This window comes from Passer domesticus, chromosome 3 (genome assembly GCF_036417665.1).
Source record: "Passer domesticus isolate bPasDom1 chromosome 3, bPasDom1.hap1, whole genome shotgun sequence".
NCBI lineage: Eukaryota > Metazoa > Chordata > Aves > Passeriformes > Passeridae > Passer > Passer domesticus.
Window position 1 is genome coordinate 29,311,810 of NC_087476.1, and position 23,730 is coordinate 29,335,539.

Consider the following 23,730-nt stretch of genomic DNA (forward strand, 5'->3'; position numbering starts at 1 on the left):
ATGGTAACAGAAGTTTGAATGTAGACACTATGCTAACACTGTAAAAGACCTTGAAGACTAAGTGCAATTCCTGAACATGTTATTCTGTTCTGTTAGTCCCAATAAGAGTCCGCAACTCACATAAACTGACCATCCCAAATACAAAACAGAAAAAAGGATTCTCTATCTAGTAATTGCTTCACAGGAAATGGAATTTTTCTTGAAGTCTGCAAAGCAGCCACATAATTGAACAGTAATATCAAAATTGAAGGCACTGAAGATGAAAATGTTGTAAAACAGTAAGTAAAGCTCCAAAATACTTTCTGTACTTCTACATTGAACAGAAGTACTACATATGGATATCAAATAGATTTTCACCTTTCTTAAAGCCCAGCTGAACAATTCACAAGTTATAGATCTGCAAAGACATCCTGAAGGCTCTTCAAACAACACTAAAACAGCTCTGCAAGAGTTAACATGCAATTAAGTAATAGACATTACCACCTTCACAGGACAGCTCTAGTCAAAGTAAACAACATCTCTGACATGCTTCATAGCACAACCAAGAAAAATCTGTCAGGAAAAATTAACCACCTGCAACTCTGCTTTAGTCTGTGATTCATGAATCAACTCACAGTGAGCGTCACAGTTACTGAGCGAATATAAAGCTTTCAAACCACAAAAACAAGGAGACACAGGAATACCATCCAGACTGCAGGTGATAAGCTGTGAGTAAATGTTATTGTATGCTTTCCCGTGAGAACACAATGAAATGTACAAGTGCCAGAGACAAAATATATGGCCAACATATTTCTCAAATTTGAGCTTTATGTGAAAAGTTGTAGAAGATTAATACTTAACACCCAAGCTGTATTAAGTATTTTTAAATCAAAAGGAAGCCTCCAAACTGTTAACTTGAATAGTTTGGGATATTTGTCCTTTCAATAAAAGAGCTCAGACTATATTTGTAATGTATCATAGCAAGATAACTCCACTAAGAATTGCACACTGAAAGCTTTTGTTCAGTGGCAATTCCAGCCCATTGCCTTCAGCACTCAGCATTAACAGCAGCAATGACAGAAGAAATTGTTTATCCACCCTCCACCCCCACCCCCAGCTTTCCCAAAAGCAGCCTACAGTTGAAAGTAATGCTGAAATTTCTTCCTACATCTAGTTGGCAAGAAATACTTTATATGGCAATACTGTTAATAAAGTACTAGTCTTCACAACCAGGTAGCTACTGAAAATCAAAGTCCTAAGATCAAAGAGGCCAAGATAAAAGCTTTGCCCCAGTAGCCATCTCCTTTTTCATTGGGTAAGTATCACAACATTACATTCTACTCAGCTAGCTTACTATTTATCAAGGAATTCCTTGGCAAGATGCTTGTTCCAAATGCATATATTATCAAAGTGTCTCATTTCTGCTGGATACATGTAATTTAGATTAACCTAAGCTAACTGACAGCTATAGAATTTTTCCTTCTCTTCCTCCCATTTTCATATGTTTGATTAAAAAAGTAAGATATTCAGATTTTCTGTGGCAGTAGCACTAAAGTAAATCAGCTAGGATTTGTTCATTTTTAATCTTAATCAGAGCTGAGAAAGTAGAAGGTTTTTCAACAGCTCAGAGTTCAATATAGGGCTATCATTGGGTAGTAATGGAGTAAATTAAAAAAACAGGTGCAGTTGATATTCAGGGTGGTAACTGATAAACTTTACCTGTGATTTAAGTGGGGAAAAGCTGGAAGTTATTTCAATTTAAGTACCAAAAATGAGAAGTTTTACCTTTAGAGGTCGAATAGCTTCACAAGCTTTTGTCCACCAGCTTTTCTCAATAGACTCCAGATGCCTCTCTCTCCTTCTAAGTGTCCTTAACCTCTCCTCCAGTTGTTGTAAAGTCCGTCTATCCCTCGATGACAGAGGACGACCATCTCTACACTGGGTACAAAAGAGTGCAAAAGATCAAGAGTCACCAAATTAAGAAAATACTTGACAGCTACTTAAATTATTTACAACAACTCTAAAGAATTACTAGTATATAATTCATACATGTGTAATTTGTAGGAATATCAAGAGCATGAAGTACAAAAGTCACAAGCTGCAACAAGAGGAATTCCTATTAGGTGGCAGAAACCATTTTCCACAGCAAAAATTTCCAAAAACTTTAACAGGGTGGATAGTCTCCATGGCTAGGAATGGTTAAAAAGCATAGTCATGATCTAAATAACCTGGTCTAACCTCAAAGATGTCCATATTTTGTGTGGAGGGTTGAACATGGTGATTTTCAGGTCACTTCCCATTCCATGATTAAGTCTCTATATCCAACTCAGCACTTATTTTCTTTCCAACATTCCACTTGATACTCAGTTATATTTCTTGAGCAAGAAACATAGGTCAGATAAGAGGTAGCATCACCCCAAGAATTAGGTGAATGCATCAGATAATTTGTTTGATTTTTATGTTTAGGACTGCATTTTAATTTGGAGCCTTTACACTGAACAGGAACCATTACACTCTGCTGTAAAGTGAGTAGCACATCCTCACACCTCAGTTATTTGCTAAATGCAAAAGCAAGAAAATGGGCACTAGGGAGCTGAACCAAAATTGTTTCTAACATTGATGCTTGTGTATTATAAACTCATACTTGGGAAAAAAGATTTTATAGTAGAAAATGTACTAAAACTATATTTTAAAATCTTGAAATTCCTTATTAAATTTCCTCTTATTTTAAAGGATCATTCCTACAAATAATATAACAATATCTACCACTGAAGATTAAAAAAAATTGTCAAAAAGACTACACATTATAAGCATACATAACACTTAAATTGGAGATTACAATGTACTTTTAATAGGAGCCCATGTACTATACCCTGTATAGCACCTCTGTGACTTAAAAAGGACTTTTTGACAACAGTTCAAGCTCCCAATCTGCATGTTCAAGCTTCAATTATTTAAGACTAATGAAATAAACCTACCACATGTACAAGAACATACTACATATTGAATCTCAGTAGCATACCTTCATACTTCTAGTTTTTACTGTATAGTAGTCTCAGTAATACTTTCTTCACAACTTAATGCACATATAACTGAAGAACTAAGATTTCCATTACAGAATGAGGCAGAATCCTGACCAGAATCCATAAACCAAGAAAAATTAGTTTTCACTAAAGGTCATATTACAATATAAACATAAATTAAGAACTTCCTAGTTTTTGAACCTAAAGTTACACCAGACTGAACAATAAGACCAGTTGCATGCAAATTTTCACAATCCAACAAGGTCTCCTGTAATAAGTAATGATTCAATCATCACAGCTTTCTCCTTTTTCTCATACTGATTCCAGTACGAGATGCCTTTGTTGTTGTAGTACTTTGTGCAAAACCAGAACATGATAATTTAAACAGACTACTTTTTAGATTTCTCTATTCAACAAAATATCTAGAACACTGAAGATGCCCACACTGTAGAGGTAAGCCAAGTATCAGGGGAAGACTGTTGGAACTGCTTCAACATCTCTGAGGTCTACTATCACAGAGCACCCAACAGCACAGATGGACTGCCAGGATGGAAGCGAGGCACCTTGATGTCACTTTTCCCAGTCAAGGCTGTAAAAACACTGGTCAAGCCATTATCTGAAATGGGTTGAAAAAAAGAGGTGGGAGATTTTCCCCTGTCAATTTTTATTTAAAGAAATCTTACCCTCCTTTGGCTTGCACTCATATTGTTAAAAGGGTCTTGCTTATGTGTGGCACAGCATTCCCATTAGCTGCAAAACCATCATGGGTGTACAAATGGTGTTCACATCTTAGGGATATTTAGGACTCAGAACAACTTTCCATGTGTATGCTTTGCATAAAGAAATTATTTGTAACAGCAAGGTACATTAACTGGGAAGCAAGAATATCTGGAGCTGTTATTTATTCATAAAGATTATTAAGTTTGATGAATCTAAATCATGACAGCTCTTTGTAGCAAGTATCCACCATTAACTATATTGCATTGAGTAAATCAAACTGGATGCTATTTCTGGTAGAAGACTAAATGAGGTTAATACCTACAAAGCATCTCTTCCATCCAAACAAGCCTGGAGAAGCTTGAGTTTAATTTGTTAACACTTATTAGCTAGACAGAAGTAACTACTGCTGCAGGACTGACAAAGAATGTAATCACTGCTACACAAGTGACCACATGTGCTTCAAAGTAACTCAAATAACTGCAAGCTATTAATTTCTGACTTGCTATTTTTTCTGGAACAGGCTCTACAGCATGACTGTGAACTACTAAGCAAGGGAAAAAAAAATCGTTAAGAAATTGAGAACAATGAAGACCTTACCTTTGATTTAATCCTCAGTAAATGTTGCTCCACTTCTTCAATATCTTCAGTGTTCTCCAAACGTTCATAAGATGCACTGGTAGTTCCCTTAATCAAGTTTAGTGGCAAAGCTGACATACCATAAGCCTTAAAAAAAAGGAAATATACATACTCAAATTTTCTGCCATATACTGTCATCTGAGAAGGCTGCTCTGTGTTGTAGCTATGAGGTAGCACAAATGAGTGGCTTTGCCATCCCATCTCTTAATAAGGCATCCAATTCCTTTCCTCTTTTGAACAAAACAAACATGCCATGCCAATTCCAGCATCCCACATCATTCCAGTGGTACTTAAGTGTCTCATGACCACTCAGACATGTATTAAGATTTCATACAAGCACAGTATACTGAGGATTTATTAAACCAGCCCTCATTTTTTGTAAACCACATAGCTTCCAGAAACCTTAACCTTCCCACTTTAGATCAAAATCAACGTTTTGTGCAATACAGAAATTTCTAGAAATTGAACATTAGTAGTTTTAGAAGCAAAGCATCCACAATTTCTTTGCAGTCAGTAATCTTCAAGTTGATTTTGAATAAAATTGAGTTGAAAGCACCTGGTTTACTAAAACTAAAATTCTGCAGTAAAAAGGCAGCAAAAGTTATGTGAACATCTGAACTCAGTTACATTCCAAGACTGCTTAGACACCCATTCACATTCATAAATTTTGTTGGAAATTATTCCTCATTATAAATTCTATGTAATTCAAAGTGTTTTGCCAGCTTCTACATCAACAGCACACCCAGATTTTTCCAATGCAAAGTTCATAAGCTTTCCACTAACAAAAAGAAACATATTTGAGGCAAGGTAAACAAAATGACACTACTTTTTCTGTTACCCGATGATTCTTATGGATCAAGGCCAAGATCAGAAGTTACTCCAGGCAGTTTAGAGACATCAGCCATAAGCTTGTAATTTGTTTATTGCAGATGATATGTTGCTCTTAGTGCAGAGCTCAGCAGGAAGGATCTTTCCTCCCTCAGCAATTAACACACACAATTTTACTAGAGTCTGATATCTGAACACTTGCTAGCTTCAGAGGATTGTTTAGGTTGAAAAAGACCTCTAAGATTATCCAGTTCAACCCATAAGCTAACTCTGCCAAGTCCACCACTAAACTATGTCCCTAAGGGCCATGTCTACAAGTCTTTTCAATATTTCCAGAAGTTTGAAGAGCAGTTTTCTAGATGTTCACAGAAATACCACTCCCTCCTTCAAGCACAGCTTTACATTTCTTGCTGAGAATAGAACTAACACAAATGCTAGTGTGTTAAAAATGTCACCATACATGCTGTCATATAATGAGTTTTCTGTACACAAGACACGATTTGACCTGCTTAGAAAACTACTCTGACATACCAAAGTCTCATGCACTGAACCCAAAGCAAGGCACTGCCTGTTTTCGATTGTATTTTTGAATACGCCATAACTTAGCCTGGGCTTGACAACTGTCTATAAATGTTTGTCAGCTCTCCATTCAGACCACCTCCTTTGAGAGTATTAAGCCACTTTGCCACCCACATGAGGCTGCAGATATTGTCTACCTAGACTTCAGGAAAGCCTTCAACACCATATCCCATAGCATTCTCTTGGAAAAGCCAGCAGTCCAGAACTTGGACAGGAGCACTCTTTGCTGGGTTAAAACTGGCTGGATGGCTGGGCCCAGAGAGTGGTGGTGAATGGTGCTGCATCCAGCTGGCAGCCAGTCACAAGTGGTGTCCCCCAGGGATTTGTGTTGTCCCCAGTTCTGTTTAATGTATTTATTAATGAACTGGGTGAGGGGAGTTAGTCAACCATTAGCAAATTTGCAGATGACAACAAGCTAGGGGAGAGCATTCATCTGCTGGAGGGTAGGAGAGCTCTGCAGAGGGACCTGGACAGGCTGGACCAATGGGCCCAATCAGGGGATATGAAGTTTAACAAGACCAGGTCTTGGGTTCTGCACTTTGGCCACAACAAACCCCTGCAGCCTGGGGACAGTGATTGGACACTGGCCAGGCAGAAAGGGACATGGGGGACTGATGGACAGCCAGCTGAATACGAGCCAGGGTGTGCCCAAGAAGGCCAGTGGCATCCTGGCCTGTGCCAGCAAGAGTGTGGCCAGCAGGACCAGGGCAGTGATTGTCCCCCTGCACTTGGTACTGGTGGGGCTGCACCTTGAGTGCTGTGTCCAGTTCTGGGCCCCCAATTTAGGAAGGATGTTGAGATGCTGGAATGTGTCCAGGGAAGGGCAACAAAGTTGGTGAAGGGTCTGGAACACATGTCCTATGAGGAGCATCTGAGGGAGTTGGGGTTGTTTAGCCCAGAAAGATTCAGGGGAGACCTTATCTCTCTCTACAGCTCCCTGACAGAAGGCTGTAGCCAGGTGGGGATCAGTCTCTTCTCCCAGGCCACCAGTGACAGGACAAGAGGACACTGCGCCAGGGGAGGTTGACATAAGGAAGTTCTTCCCAGAAAGAGTTATTGGGCATTGGAATGGGCTGCCCAGGGAGGTGGTGGAGGTTGGACCTGATCTCAAAGGTCTTTTCCAACCTAGCTGATTCTGTAAAAAGCACTCTCCCACAATTCTCTTCTCTAGGCCAAACAAAATTCCTTCAGCTTTCATTTATGGATTGCTCTCTGCAATTTTATAATCATGTCCATAAGCTTTCAATGGAGCCTCTACAGTTGACCTGTTTCATAAATTAGGGGACCAAAACCAGACTATTTCCAGATGTGGCTCTGGAAGTGCCAAGTACAATGACAATGTCTTCAGTCCTGCTGAGGCAAGCCCTGGACACTGTCTGTATTTCTGCTGCATGGCACACTGCTGGATCATGCTCACCTTGCTGCCCACTAGGACTTCAGGTCATTTCCAGTAGAACCATCTCCCAGCTGATCAGACCCAAGCACTAACTGTTGCTTGCAATAAACCCATTTCAAGAAACTACCTGAAGATCTGCTAAACCTGATGCCATTCTGGTTGGCCCCATCCTCTCATCTGTCAATGCCTCTATGGCAGCTCTTGGTTCTGTTTTATCTACTTCTCCCAGTTTTACATATTTCTCAAACTCTATGATTACTCTACCCCATCTCCCAGGTCATTTGCGAGGACTAAACAGCATTGGGCCCATACTAACCCCAAAGAGCTCACTCAGGGCAGCCAGTAGTGTAACTACAGAATTTAGGGGACATCTGAACACCATACAAAATAGTCAGCTAGAAGACAGGTCACAATTTATCTGACGTCCCTCTCTGGAGCACAAAACATTTCTAGCCAGTGCCAGTATGCAGAAACACATAAGCGATTACTATCACAACGTGCCTGAACAATTCTACAAACCTGAGCTTAGAAGTAATTAGACTTCAACATCTGAGGTTTCCACCTGCTCTTCAAACAGCTAGCATATCAATTAACAATGAAAGTATTCACTCTATGAAACAGTTAAGAAATAAAATCCAGGGCTTTAAACTTTGACTAAAGTTTCTACAAAGAAAAATACAATTCTCAAAGTGATGTATTGTTTTGCTGTTTTTGAAAATGTGAACTACCTACTTGAACATCAAAATTGCTCCAGGGATAAAAGCTGTCTAAAGTTCTTCCCTGAATACAGAAGATGCTAATAGTAAGATGATTATGCAAGTAAGGCTCCCATGATCAGTGTGGGAAAAGAACACATTGGTCCTTCAAGACAATATATAGAATGAAGGACAGAAAAATGAATCATCTCATGCGATGTGTTACAGGTCTGAACAGAAGCTGTATTAACTAATTTTCAAGGCTGCATATCCCTTCAGGCTGATAAAGAAGTTCAAAGTTGCCCTGGACAAAGTTTTAATCCCTTGGGTTAGTATAAGCATTACATTATTCAAGGGCTATTATGTTAGGCATCTGCAACTTAACAAGCAAACAACATATTGAGGATAGCAAAGGAAAACAAACCAAAGACGTACACTACAGCCAAGAGAGACCATAGTCCTGAAACAAACCGTGGGTTCAAAGTTTGGAATATGAATCAAAACATATCAAAAAGAGCCCTTAAAGCAGTTAACACAAGTTAATTTATGTACATGAATTTACACAAAATAATTAATTCTTGACATATTTATACCACTGAAACAACAGATTCCAGGACTTATTTTTAGACAATTTTTGGTCTAGAATTGTTAAGTCAAATAAGAGACACTGTACCAAAGAGTAAAACCAGACATCCAAATGTCCGGTCAATTACAGTATACATGCAGTTTTGTAACACAGATTCTTAAAAAGGAACTGAGTCTGGTACTAAACACCAAGTGTTCAGGCTGTTATCTATTAACACATGTTGGTCTCTGAGATGGGTCTCTGAGACCTCAGGCTCTATCCCTGCTCTTGCTTGGATGCCAGATCTGCTTCACTGAAACCACATTTTTGAGTAGAAAAATAATCTAAATTTATAGTTAAATCAACTTATTTTAGAAACATCTCCCCTCTCTTGAATTACCACAAGTGCTCAACACAAGAGATCACCATCATTTAGCTTAAGGGCTGGAAAGCCAAATCCTAAGAGCTGACCATCTATTAACTACAAGTTAAAAGCATCATCCATGAGCAGCGGTCTTGTTCTCATTTGAGTTTCTGCCCACAGGCATCTCTGGATAAATGAAGTTTTTACTTTTAGACGTTTTGAAGCATAAGGCCTTCTACTTTAAAGGATAAGAAGAAAAACACAGAACAACTTACTGCAACAGAAAACCCAGCTTCCCAACCCCATTAGAACAGTCTAAACAAAGCTTTTGAGACTCCTGTCTTATTTGTTACTCATGGAAGTGGTAGTTCAGTCAGACAGTAATCTGAACATAAATCTCTCTACAGGAGGAGCCTGTAACTTCCATGAATACTACAAATAGATCAGTACTTTTATGCAGTACTGGCTGGCACTGAAGAGCAGCAAGAAGCATGCTCTACCTGTTCTCTGAGCATGCCACTGAACCCAAATAAACCCCATGCTCCAGACAGAGCATTAAATACCTTATGAGAAACTACATAAGCATTGTGTCTAACTTGCTTATCTCCACTTTTCCCAGATCACTGTTCTTCTCATCCTGCAACAGATTCAGCCACTCTCATGTCACTCACAGTTAGGATTTAGAAGGAAGAGTTGCTGTTCTGATTCTTAGTCTCTTGCAGACTCAGCATATTACAACACTTGAGGCTTGCCAAAATCACACAACCCATGGCCAGATAAGGGAAGTCTTTATTAGTTGCCTGCTATGCTGCTAATTGTCATTCAAACAGAAAGCAGAACATAAGTGAGGTTGCAACAAGTTGTAAAATCATGTTTTACTGAAGTTGTTGCATCAAGCAACTAGTTCAGGGATAAACTCTTGAGTATTAAAAATATCCAGAAAGGTTTTTCACTAGAAACTGTAACCTCTAGTGTAAGATTTCTAAATTGCACAAACTATGAAAGAATATCACCTAAAGGGAGTATTAAGGTGGGAACACCTAATCATCAACCATATCAGCCATAAGCAAACAGATCAGTTGAGAGGAAGACAGCAAACCATATTAATATAGTAAATGACTTTAAAATAGAGTTAAATAACTTAAAGCTGAACACCTACCACAAAAAGCCTGAAGCCATCAGGCATTATAATCTAACTGGAAGATGATTATGTTTCATTTTCTAATCTGCTATGTTCAGCTAATAAAATATGGTCAAATGATTAACCTGTGGCCCAAACAGGATAATCTCTCCTTGTTAGAGATCAATCAGAACAAGTAAATTTTTTCTCAACAGCTTGGTGCACAACCAGAACTAAAAATAAAAACAGCTTAACAGCTCTTTCTGGTTAAAGATATTTAGGAAATAAACTTGTGATTTCAATAAAATGAAAAATACTTGTGTAGCATTATCAGAAAGGCTTCCTACTCCATTTATTATTAAGGGGTCTATTTATCATGTAAGGTTATCACTGAGCTTTTTAAAACATGTCTATCTAGTCTTGGGCAAGAAGTACAGAAATAAATATTGACAAACATTTCTTGCACAGCAGTGCCCTCTAGCGAAGTCACATAAAAAAAGACAAAATAAAACAGAATTCTTATAACCACCATATAAAAGACACCAGAAATGTTCTCAGCTTCAAAGACAAAAATATTAATATTCCTATTTTCTTACAACAACTTATTTCAATACTTTACCTCCAAGTGTAACCTTGAAAGAAAATGTTCAGTTCTACCAAGTAGACTGACAAAAATGCATCTATTAGAGTTAGAAACAGCTAAACTATTTTAATATATGCAGTATTTAAAAAACAGTCAAGTATGAGCTAATTTTCTTCAATACAAATGCCCCAGTTAAAACCCCCCTCAATTTAAATAATTATTTTGCTATAGAAGATGTTTTTATATACTAGTAGCCTAATTAGCTTTTTATTTGAATTATGCTAACCACAAGGGAATTCACAGGATACCTTCTACCCTTTACAACAATCGACACAATTCAGCTGCTTACACTGAAGAGCTTCCTATGGATAACAAGGCATTCTTGCCAGCATTGCTTCTGACTGAGCACATTGGTCAGTCCAATTAAACAGTCTCAAGGGAGGTGCACTTTCAGGTGTCACACCAATACAAGCAACACTGAGTTTGTGTAAGAGGAACTGGGACTCCACTTTGATTGAAACTGTACCTTCTCCGTGCAGTTTGACTGCACAGTTCTCCTGAAAAGTAACCTGACGTTCCAAGGACTCATCATCTACTTCTTCTAAAGCCACATCTCCCATCTCTGACTATCTACTCATACTACCATTCAAAAATTAAAATTGGAATTCAAGAATCTTATTTCCAAAACACCATTAAGCATAGCAAATAGTGACAGGAGTTCATGTATCTTCCCTTAAATTATGAGGGGTAAAGGAGAAAACCTACTAAATGCATCTGAACATGGCAAACTCTCATGGACAGTTGGCCATTTACCTCCTCTAAAAATCTCATGCCATACAGCTTCAAGTCATTCAACACGTTATCTGCAAAAATTCAGTTTTTCATGGGAAATTTTAGCATCTAGTCTTCAGTTGCTATAAGAGCACAATTTTTGAATACCATTGTTACAAAAAACATCTCAAAGTGTGGAACAGATTAATCAAATAAAAGATGGGTTCAGTATGGCAATTCTTGTATGATCTGCAGTACTCAACACAAATCTTGCACTGAGCACTTGTTTCTCCATTTCTCTATTCTTCCTCCCTGCAGTATCCTGCTATACATTCACCCTCATTTCTCGTCATGTTTTCTCTGCACCACACAGATGCATTATTTGTCAGTGTTCAAGCGGACAAAAAAAAAATGCTGTCAAGATTTATAAGATACAGAAGCCAAATAAAACAGGCTGCATACTACAGCTATTCTAATACACACTGTGTACTTGTACTTGCTGGCCAAAACATCTGTGAAAGAGTTAATTTTGCTTCAGTTACAATATTGACCAGAATTATTTTGCCTAGTTGTCACCTTCTATACATGATCAGGCTTAGAAAAGCATAAACAACGAAAAGATTAATCCACTTTCCAATTCTAAAATTTAAGTACAAAACTATAATTTATCCACCAGTTTAATATCTACAGTTCTTCAACAGTGTAGTATGAATCAAGTGGTTAAAACAACCATCCAACTGGTTTGTTATTTTTTTTAAATATTTTTCATAACTGTCATTTATTACTTCATAGAGAAGTGAACATAATGAAAGAATTACATTTCCATTTCAGAATTGGCATTGAAGTGATTAAATAGTAATGATGATGAATGCTACTAATATCTCAATTTCTCAATAGCTGTTTGACATCTGCTTAAAAGAATATCACTAGAGAATGGGTGCTTTTAAGGTTAGACAGATTCTTAAAGGTTTTAAGCTCTTTGGTTGTTAATAACATCAACTGTGGAAAAGTAAACCATAATCTGGACAAAAATTAGGAGTCAAAAAGTCATCACATTTATGAGTAGACAAGCTATGCTTTTTAGCATTTCTTCTTTCAGGATGGAGAAAAAAATGAGCATTTTATAGTTCCATAAGAAATCAAATAATGCTTATTAAATGTTTGGAAAAATTACAAAGCCAATTATAGTCATCCTTCAAGGACATGCTAAGTGAAATGCACAAGATCACTCAAATTCATCTGCCTATCGTTGTACAAGCAACTCATTATTCTGTCTCAAATTCAAATAGCAATCTGGAGCTGACAACAACTGTTTTAATACCTAAGGCCATGTAGAACCATTTCAATGAAAAACACATCAATGAAGGAATAGATGCAAACTACATCATCTGTGAAACTGTTTGAAATTCACCCCCAGCCAAAACCAGCATAGCACTGCAGGCCTAATTTATAATTTTCTTGTTATTATTCCATATTTATAGACATAGAAAGCTGTCAGTATAAATCATCAAGGTCATGGATTTGGCCCCCTGAAGATCACCTGTTCACGTCTTACAAAACAATTTTAAGTACCAAGCATTGTACTTCAGTACTATATTACATAATGCCAAAAAAGTAGACTTTGTGATAAAGCTGGAAAAGAGAAAAGCAACTACCAATTAAGTATTATGCTGAGAACCGAGACATATCAAGACATAGGTCTAAATAATGTTGCTCATTTAAACACTGCATGTACTTGAGAAAATGAAATATGTTTATGCACTTGCCAGGAATATTAATGTATCAAGTATTTGTAGACTTCATCTACATTATTCACCTATACTATTTTATTTTTTCTCCCTAAGAAGTTAAAAAATTTAGCATACACAAGTTACATCTTTCTTGTCCCTTCCTGGTCTTCCAAACAGTCAATTAAAACCAAGAAAAGATGATTCTTCGGTGTATTCAGCAGGAAATTCCAACATGAAGTTTTAGTATTATATTCTAAAGAAGACATACTAAAAAGTATTAGCTCAAAGTCAGTCAAAAAAAACATAAGTGAAGGTTTTATATTTTTACATCTATTTACAGAAGGAAGCAACTTTGCATTTTGCCCAACCAAGATGCAAAGTTACAAAATAAAGGAAAAAGAAATTTGCATTACTTAGATTAAGAAGAGGTATTAAAAGTTTGGTTGTTCTCCTACTCTGAACTGGCAGTCTCCCTTTCACTTAACCAATTAGTTTATGAAAGTTGCCAGCTACCAAAGTATTTCAAAGTTATTAGTATCCTCTGACAGAATAATCTTGCACAAACTAGCAGTTATTAACACATAACTAACTTATTTTCTGACATTACGTAGTTTTTCAGAGTGCCCAGTGTACTTTTTGAAATACTAGTTATACTGAGGTGAATAAATCATAGTAAGAATCTCTAATAAATTTTTTTTCCCACAAATGAACAGCTGTGATGGAATAAATAGTTGTCCAACATGAGCTAAATTAGCTTCTAACAGTAAAACCAGTATGGTAGAAAAAATTAATCCAATAAAGAACCAATCTTATTGTCAATCATTGTCACCTCAGCCATTTCATAGGCCAGACCCAAGCATAAAGAAAAGACACCTCACACCATGAGGTACAACACAGTGTGACCCACTGGTACCACTGTAAACCCTGAAGATCCACACAGCAGAATGCCTGAGTTTTGGAAGGACTCTGGAAGTCAACCAGTCCAACACTTCTACCCCAGCAGGGTCCCCTAGAGCTGCTTGTCCAGGACCATGTACATATGGCTCCTGAGTATTTTCAAGGAGGAGACTCCACAAGCTCTCTAAGCAACCAGTGCCAGTGGTCAGACACCTTCACAGTGTTTCAGCTTGGGCCCTCAGCCTCTGGTCCCACTCCTAGGTACCAGTGAACACAGAACGGCTCCATACTCTTCATACTCTTCCTTCAGACGTTTGTACATGTCACCATGACTTCCCCTAAGTCATCTTTTTGTCTTGGCTGACAGTCCTAGCTCCCAGCCCTTCTCCATAAGAGTAAAGTGCCTTGATGATCTTTGCAGGCCTTCACCAGTTTCCCTTCTACAGCTCCTTCTCTCTCGTACCGAGAGGACAAGAACTCCAGATGTGGCCTCACCAAGGTTGAGAATAAAGACACAAACCAAATACTTCTCCTACTGCACTTTAGAATACTACAGGCCTCGTCTCAGCAAGAGTACATTCCTGGCTCATGGTTAACTTGATGTCCACCAGAACTCGCAGGTCCTTCTCAGAACTGCTTTTCTCCTGAGTGGTTCTCCCTGGACAGGCACACATTCATTCCTCCTCAGTTTGCATGTTCCCTTGCTGAATTTGATGATGTTCCTGTCTGCCCATTTCTCCAGCCTAGCAAGGTCCTTCTGGATAGCTCCAATGTAAACTGCAGAGGGTATTCTCCCAGTTGTGTGAAGTTTCCTGAGGGTTCTCCCGCATCATCCTGATCTCTAATGAAAAAGTTGAACAGAACTGGAACCAGTATCAATCCCTGGCATGCACCACAAGTGACTGCCCTCCAACTAGATCTCATGCCACTTATCACCATCAGTGAGCTTAGATATTCAGTCAATTTTCAATTCACTTCACTATCTGCTCATCCAGCCCATATTTCACAAGCTTCTCTATGCGGAGTTTTTGGGAGAGGCTCAACATGAGCTAGATGTACAATTTCCAAACATGGCAAAGCCACATCACCAACAAGAGATGCTGTTACCCTATTACAACAGTATAATAGTGTGTGAAGAGCTGAATGCTGACATGGGAATTATTACTCTGAAAACAGCTTAGCTCAAAACTTCTCCAGAATAAAATTTTTGAAGCTTCAGAATGAAGTGCAATGCAGATTGTCCATAAACTTGCTTACAGAATTTTTAATTATGTTTAAAAATTGTACTGTAACAATATGAATAAGATCTAGAGACAGCACTCAAACTGTTATACACAGTTAGAAACAAGTTATGCTGTCGAAAAACATTCTGGTTGACCAGAAGTCTAACTGATTTTTGGTTTCTTTGGTCCTAACCTATATGCTTGCTACAGTCCAAGCTTTTGGGAAATTTAGACAATTCAGTTCTGTGCCCACTTTACTTACTTAAAAAGTAAGTACCTGAGGAAGGTACTTATGGTCATTCATTGGAATGACCATAATTAAAAAAAAAACCAAAAACCCAAAACTAAAAAAGTGAAAGTCTATAGGGCAAATGTAAGGAAGCAATTTGAGAATTTACTGCTACGGACTTTTTAATAAGGTGAGACACTTGTCAAATACAACAAAGATGTCTGCTTTAGATTACCGCTACACACTACCGCCAACATGTCTAGCCTCAAGCTAGACACCTCTGATCTTTCTTTGCAATCAAGTGTTAGAGAAGCTCTGTTTTTCCTGTAGAATGCCAACTCTACCAGAAAAAGGTTTGGATTCAAAAACCACACATCTCACAGCCAGACACCTTTATAGCCCAGAGAAGACACTGCTGCCACATTCTGTAGGACTGTCCCAAATATCATTACATGGAAAACTAAAGAGAACAAACCAACTCCAAATGATCCATTTAATGTGTGGAGTTAAAATCCTCTAAATGCTCATTTTACTCCTTAATCATCTTCCTTGCAGCTCATCTTCTCATTTGAATGACATTGTGTGAAGAAATACCATAAAGCATTTACTTTGCTCTTGAATCCTGAAGATATTTCCTAGCAAGCATAAAACTTGCATTAAAATCTAATTATTATAATAATTATAGCTTCTTAGTAAAAGTACCAAGTACATACACAATCTTCTGTATTAAGTTATCAATGAAAGTAGTTGTGAATTTTCTCACTGACTTTTTTTGGAAAAGCAACTTTTGCACCAAACTCCTTAAACTGGTAATTTCCATGCTAATACCCTCACCAGTGATTTACCTTAAGGAATGAGATGCTTTCAGGATCAGTATTTATTACTAATACCTCCAAAAGCTTTTAACTAGCTTTTAACTTTTCACAGATATTGAGGAGATCAGGAACTTTTCATACCAAAGAAGCTTTATTTCTTTGGCAATTTCAGTTGTAAGAGTGTACTTCATCCTACCCCATTCAGATGCCAGGGAAAAGCTCACAACTCAAAAGCAAAACTGCATTTTCACTCAAAATGCAAGAAAAGCTCTTCTCTGTATGTATCACTAGATCAAATTTATTGTGATTTTGATGTTTGAAGCCATAGAAAATGGAACCCAGCAATCTAATATAATGACAATCCCATTGAACTGTAACATTACCTACATATGTATTATAGTCAGTAACAAGTGCTCAGTTATCCACAAATCCAGTCCAGCACGATGCTTCAATTTCTGTTGTCCCTCAACTGTCACCTTCACCCCCAAATCCCAACATATCAAATGCTACAACACAGTATGATCTGATAAGAATTCTGTTCTTCATTGCATTAACAGCCAATCAGGGTGGATTGATGCTTAAAAAATAGGTTTTAATGACATTAGTCCTTGGGGTAAATTTATTAGTTCTATAAATTAAACTGCAGCCATTTACAATGTCAATAACACCACCCTGCTGTATCCCTCCTCCTGTGGAAGCAGGAGGATATGCTTTCATGAAGGAAGCCTAGGCACACACACATGCTGAAGTGAGCTTTTGCTCTCTATTTCTACTCAAATTCAAGGCTACCTGCTGACAGTGCCAAAGCCTTTTCCCCCCAACTTCTCACATTATTGTACATTACCACAACAAAAATTCAATTTTAGAGCCGCCATAATCTAATTCTTCATGATGAAGGCCACACAAAGCAGTACTGTTAACATACATTTAACTAATTGTAGAATGGATAAATTGCACTGCCAGGGACTTCAATAAAATCACTTGATTCATCTCTTTCATGGTTTCTTCCATAAATAACATTTTAAGATTAAATCAGTCAACTGCAGTCACAGCACTCCTATTCATTTTTAGTGTTTTGTGTTATAGTAGGCATTCAATGTAAAGCCATTTTTAATTAGGTATGAAGGGACTTGCTAACATATTACTTATTACAATACAACCTTTATTAGATAAGCATTTAGCATAGATTTTTTTCCTTTACTGTGAATGAGTACACTGAACACCAGATATACCTGTTCTTCATTTCCCTTAACAATAGAATAGCAAACCCTGGCACTGAAACAGGCTGAGGATATGCAGAAGTCAGGGGAATATCAAAAATTTTCAGTTATGTCTATCATATAAATCCTCAACTCTTCACTGCGTAAACCACAGATCTGAGATCACTTCCATTCAGAGACACAGGAACTCAGATACCACACATGGTGTCCTCATCTATCCTTTTTTCCATCATCTACTAAACATTTGTGGAAAATTTTGGAATAGGTGTCTTTGTTCTTGTGTTCACTCTTACGTAATATTCTTTCTGTGCTTAAAAACAACAACACCAATGATCAAAGAGTGGTTTGATGACTAAGCACAAAGATCTCCCACCTTTGGAAACTGGGATAAACAATTTGATAGGCAGTAGAAGGCTTCCTGAAAAACAAAAACTTGTCTGTGCACTCATGTCTGTCTCATCTAGAGGTGATTTTTTTATACAAGGATAATACAGCAAAAAACCCCACCCCACAACACAAAGACACCACAAACTACCTAGAGAAAACAGTCACTCCTTCCAGAATCTTGTTCTCCTGCTCTGAAGTAGAGCAAGTGGAGTAATCCAAACTGGCAAAGACAGACTACACTCTGAGCCAACCTCTTCCTAAAGTTCAAACAAATACAACAGGCCAGAAAACTTTTGTTACTGAAGTAATTTTTGCATTATGTCATACCACTGGGTAAGTTCAACCCATGCTGTTGCAGGTGAAAATAGCTTAAATATGGAAACCTGACCAACACTGCTGGTAGGAAAGGCGTTATAAAAGCTCTAGAGCACAAAGAAAACACTGTCCAACATGGAGAACGGACCTTCTAATAGGTGAATTTCACTGTCTGTGACACATTTGTACCTCAGTCCACCCATACACCAAAGCCAGCTCACTGCTAAGATTCTACAACTGCCTGCAAACAATGACAAAAAACTCACATCAGACATAGATAACAACCCACTCCTGTGGGAGCTCATGCCCAAAATGTCTGTAAAATAGCTCCTCCATTTCTCCCACTCTCCCTTAACACCTCCTGTAAAACAGAACAGATAGTTCCATCAGGATGAAATACAACAGTTAAAAATAAAGGAAATCAATTTCACACTCCGGGCACTTGCATAGACAGCTCAGTTGAAGTTTACAAAGCAATAAATTAGCCCAAAAGTCTTAGTAATTAAGGCATTCAGATAAGAGTTCTCATGCTTGATGTTTCACCTCATTTATCACTCAGTATTTGTATAAGTTGTAAATACATTGACACTAAAGCAACAATATTGAAGATTCAGGTATTGTCTTCATCTGAGAAAACACAGACAACACAGAACACTAAAGTTACTGAACATGGATTTCCAGGTTCCACATATTTCCAGGTTCAGCTAGTGTTGAGGACAGAAGCATACTGTGATACTCAGCTGAATGGTGTCTACAACCAGTATGGGTTCAAAAATAAGCAAGCAATAACACTGGAAGTAGGAAATACTAGCAGTAAATTGAAAAAAAAATTCCAAGAATCACATAATCATTAAGGTTGGAAAAGACATCCAAGATGATCAAGCCCAACTTCTGACAGAATACCACCACGCCCATGAAACCATATCCCAAAGCACCACATCTGTTATGGTTTTTGTTGTCAATTGTTCACATTTCAGTCAGGAATAAAGTTGCTTTATTTTCACAATCTCACATTTTAGATGTTTGCTGACAGTTACAAAAACCATACTTGGTTGTTTGAACAAAACACTGATATTCTCCCAGCAAAGGTGTTTTTTTTGCTAGTATCATGGCTAAAATAACACTATATGTACTCTTCAGCAATCCAAACAAGAAATTAACCTTTTCTTCCATAATTAAGGGAAACTAAAATCTGGCACATTATTACAGGCTAAGTAAAGGTCTAGATCTTTTTTGACCATTACATGATCCAGATGTCAGCAAGATAGCTTGAATAATTTAATGACCCATATCACTTTAAGAAAAGGCTTAAAGTAATAAAATTAATCATCTTCATCAGGTTAAAGCACTTCATCAATGGGGCTGAGAGCAATTCAGCTCACCTAAAATACCCACTAGTTGATCCACCCAGTTGCTCTCCTACCGCCTGCACAGACCATGATGGCCACTACACTGTCAGTGTTCTGACACATCTGCGAACCTGTACTGAACTGCCTTCCATAATTCTGCTGTAACTTACACCAGCTGGAGAAAGAAAATCATTAGCTATACTTGTTACTCATTTAAGAGTCTAAAGGTACTATTTCATGAGCACCTTACCCCCCTCCCCTCTTTCTTAAATCCTTTTTCAAGTTTTATACATTTATAGTTTGCCTGAAACAGACACCTCCTTAGGTACCAATGCCTCAAAACAATTTACTGCATAAGTTATGGCTACAAAGGCACTTAGAATTCACTAGCAAAGCTACATGGGAACAACCATCTTAGAGCCAGGTTTCAAAGGAAGAAAACATTATATTAGCAAGGACATGAACTTAAAGATAAAAACCTGTCAGAAAACCAGTAATTTCTGAGAAACTTTAAAGCTTTTTCTGTTATCAGTCATTTACCTTAAGATTTTAAGCTTCTTTGCTGCAAAATTTTACCTTGATGACAAATTAAAACATGTAGCATTACAAACACACTGATTATTCACTGACTGAAGAAAGAGAACAGACTGGGAAAGCAAATGACCACATAAACATTAAATGTTGGTCCAAGTCAGTAAATTAAAACAGTTCCTTTTCTTTGTATGTAAAAGCAAGAGTCAGGCAGTTTAACTAATATAACCTTTATTATACCGTTTACAATTGGTTACCGAATGAGCCCTTTCAAATCCCTCTCAGAAAGAACTTTAGTTCTTTAGTACTTTAGCTCCATATCAACTCTAGGTTATGCCATAGTTCAATGAATAAAAAAAGTGCAACATTTAATTATTTCTCCACCCTGATACAGCAAAAGGCTCGAGAGCAAGTAAAGTCAGTGACTGTGTTACAAGTCATAAGTAACGTGACTTGCATAAACACATCAAAATTAAGTCTGGTCTCTCCTCAGTACTAATAACACAGTGGTCCTTAAATTAGCAGCAAAAAGGTAGAACTTAGAATGAATGTTTCAAACCATGAAAATCCAGAGCTAAAGACACTGCTGAATCTTTTTAGGATGACAAGTTTTCCACACAGGTAGAGCCAGTATCATGAAGGTAAAAATCTGCAAATGCTGCATAACAACTTACTGTGTAAGTGATAGCTGCCAACATTCCAATCACAGTCAAGGAACTAATGGAAAACGAAAGTGCAGTCAAGCCATCTGGGAAAAAAAAAGAACGTGTTGAAAATACAGTAAATGTATAAGAACACTTCTTCCTAAATTAGTTAGAGACACTTCTTCCTAAATTAGAAGAGATTTAAGCTCATGAAAAAGACTAAAAAGATTAAAACATAGTTACCAGTTGTAACTCGGACAAAAAACTTACCTAAAACAGCTTTTTGACCACAGCAGATCTTGATCCCAAATTGCAGGATCCAGGACAGACTCTTGTCATTTTCACAAGCTCACAGAAGGTACATTGGCCCAAATGGTTGAAAGGACACTAATGAACTCACTCCCATAACTGTCTAATACCTCTTCAAGACTTATTTCTGGCCTCCCCAGGGTGCTGTGGTAACTTGCACAACTTTCATGTGCATTCTGGATGGTTCATCTTAGTTTCATTTACTATCACCTGATCTCTCCTAATAGCATTATGCAGAATCAGACAAGCATGGACTCTCCAACCAACCAAAAAAATCCTCAGCTGCACTCAATGAATATACAGACCAACAAACTGGAAAAGGTTCAGGGGACTATAGGGTTACTGTAGTCTCATAACTCTAGTAATTTAAGAGATAGTAAAAGAGTGACCAAATAAAGTCATTTAACTCCCTAAAACCTTTTACATAATCCTTTGAACAGGTCTGTCCCTAACCTCACCACTTAAAACATCACAAGTGGCTTTGGTTACTTAGTAACATTGACACTTATAATAAACTTCAGAAATTGACCTTCAGCAAACAATTTCGTGTTTGTGCTCAGTCATAACCAGAGTTTACTGTTTTCTCCATGTCCTCCCCTCTAGTTAATTCAAGAATTTACAGTAACTTTTATTTCTACTCACACAGATATATTAGCTTGTTTCCATTCATTAGCTAGTTTCCATTCTTATTTACTGAACACAGCACTAAGCAGTCACAAACTGAGAAATCATAACCTTACTCTGTGAGAAGCTGCACCATGCTTCTGACTAACCCTGCAGTCCTGTTCCAAAACCACCAAAAACTAATAGAAGAGCACAACCAATCCAACTTCATTGCTCAAATCTTTCCCTTTACTATTTTTGCTAGATAATATCAAACAACTTCCCCAGAGCAAAAAGCAGTATGTTCCTGTGTTTCAAATACTACAGCTATGTTTAAACCTTATTACAAAAAAACCCAAAAGAAAAAACCGCAAAAACCTACCAAAAACCACCTAGCACTATTTTTCATTCAGTAGCTGTGAAAATTTGAGTAGTTTTTGAAGTTTAGGGGCAAAAAATAGCCCACAAGTGGTGCCTATTTGTAACATATCACACAATGTACTTACATACTGTATTTGATGATCCTCCTGTACATGTACTTGAAACCAACATTTAATATCCACTTTAGAAGTCTGAACTGTGCTCAATGCAACATTAAGAAACTAACTGGCTGAAAAATTGATAATTGTATACCAGAAGTATATTATCAGGCTTTGCCTCAGTGGATGAGTTTGCACTCCTTTCATAACTCCACAACCAACTACCACGTGATGACTGGATGTTTGTTCTATGTCTCAAGATCTCTGTATTTCTTAGGCCACTACAGACAAAGGAAAAGGGTAAATTAATATAAAACCAGGACAATAGGTACAAGTAAAGACAACAGGCAAGCATTTTGTCCTTATTCCTCCAGCACCTGGAACACAGAAGAACCCTTTGCATAGAGTTGCTGTCTGTGGAGTAGCTCTATGAAAACAGAAGGGACCCCTGCATGGGGCTCTTGGGAGACAGCAATGTGAAGATAAGCCGGCAGCATGCCATGCCAGCGTGGAAGTCCCACGGCATTCCAGGCTGTATCAACAGCAGCAGGTCCATCTGTTAAAGGAAGGGACCATACAGTGCAACTACTTCTGAGGCCCCTGCTGCAGGTTAAGACTGATAAACCTGAGCAAGCTAATGGAAGAACTGTGTTGGCTGGAAGCTGGAGCACATGCTGTGAAGAGCAGCTGAGGGAGTCAGGCTTATTTGGCCTGGAACAGAGACAGGTTTGGAGACACCCAACACAGCTGTCTGTTCAGCAAACAGGTGGAGCCCAGTTCTTCAGTGGTGCATAGCTGTCAAGTGTGAGACAATTGGGTGACAGCAAGTATATCCACAACAGGTAAGAGGAGAGATTTTTCCACAATGACTTCAGTCTACAAACTTAGGGGGTTTTGAATATCTAGATGATGAAGCAACCCTGAGCAACCCAGTCTGATCTTACAGCTGCCTTCTTGGTGCAGATTTGAATAGATGACCTGAGGTCTCTTCAATCTGAATTATCCTATGAAATTACAAGTCACAGGAGAATGCTAATAGAAAACAAAATCAGACTTTCACATCCCAACCCAGTACCTTAATCGGTTTACTCTCCTAGAAATAAACATAGGCTATACTGTATTTCATAGCAAAGACAGAGCCAAATACTTTGTTACAGTCATATCAAGGTCACCTGGAAAAATTAGCTTACATCTCAGCTCAACCTGTAATAATCAAATGCATGTATAAACAGTTTAAGTAGCATTTTTTCTTGAGCTGTTATAATCTTTGCAAAGCAAGAGAAACACCAACATGCAGACAGCCAAAACATTCAATAAGCTATGGATTTGTCTTCCCCATCTCCTCTGTTTACAAGCACAGATTACAGCACAGAACATATGATTAAAGACCTAGCAAGGCTGTCAAAGCAAACAAGAGCTTTGAGTATTTAAGTGGCAAGAGGAAGAAGAGGCAAAATAGAGGCTTGTTGCTGAGTGGGGCAGGGGATCTGGACAGGACTTTTTCATGACAAGTCTGAGCTACTGAATGCTTTCTTTACCTCAGTCTTTTACCAGCAAGACCAGACTTCAGGAAATCCAGGCCAGGGAGCACAGCGAGAAAAGTTGGAAGGAATACGTAGAAGAGGATGGTGGAAGAGGATCAGATTAGAGAATACTTAAGCAAACTATACATTATAAAGTTGATGGGCCCTGAAGGGATTAGCTAGCTCTGTCAGTGTTTGGTATATGCCACTGAAGGGA

At 37.9% G+C, this 23,730-nt stretch overlaps 1 protein-coding gene across 2 annotated transcripts in view; it reads right to left on the reverse strand.

Moving 5' to 3' along the window:
• Positions 1 to 23,730, reverse strand: part of LMBRD1 (LMBR1 domain containing 1) — a 63,979-nt gene that overhangs the window by 20,952 nt on the left and 19,297 nt on the right. For both annotated transcript variants that reach the window (XM_064412322.1, XM_064412321.1), the window contains exons 7-9: positions 20,630 to 20,703; positions 4,320 to 4,445; positions 1,765 to 1,917 (exon numbers count right to left, since the gene is read on the reverse strand). In XM_064412322.1, coding sequence (XP_064268392.1) covers positions 1,765 to 1,917; positions 4,320 to 4,445; positions 20,630 to 20,703 — 353 coding nt within the window. The remainder of the gene's footprint in view (positions 1 to 1,764; positions 1,918 to 4,319; positions 4,446 to 20,629; positions 20,704 to 23,730) is intronic.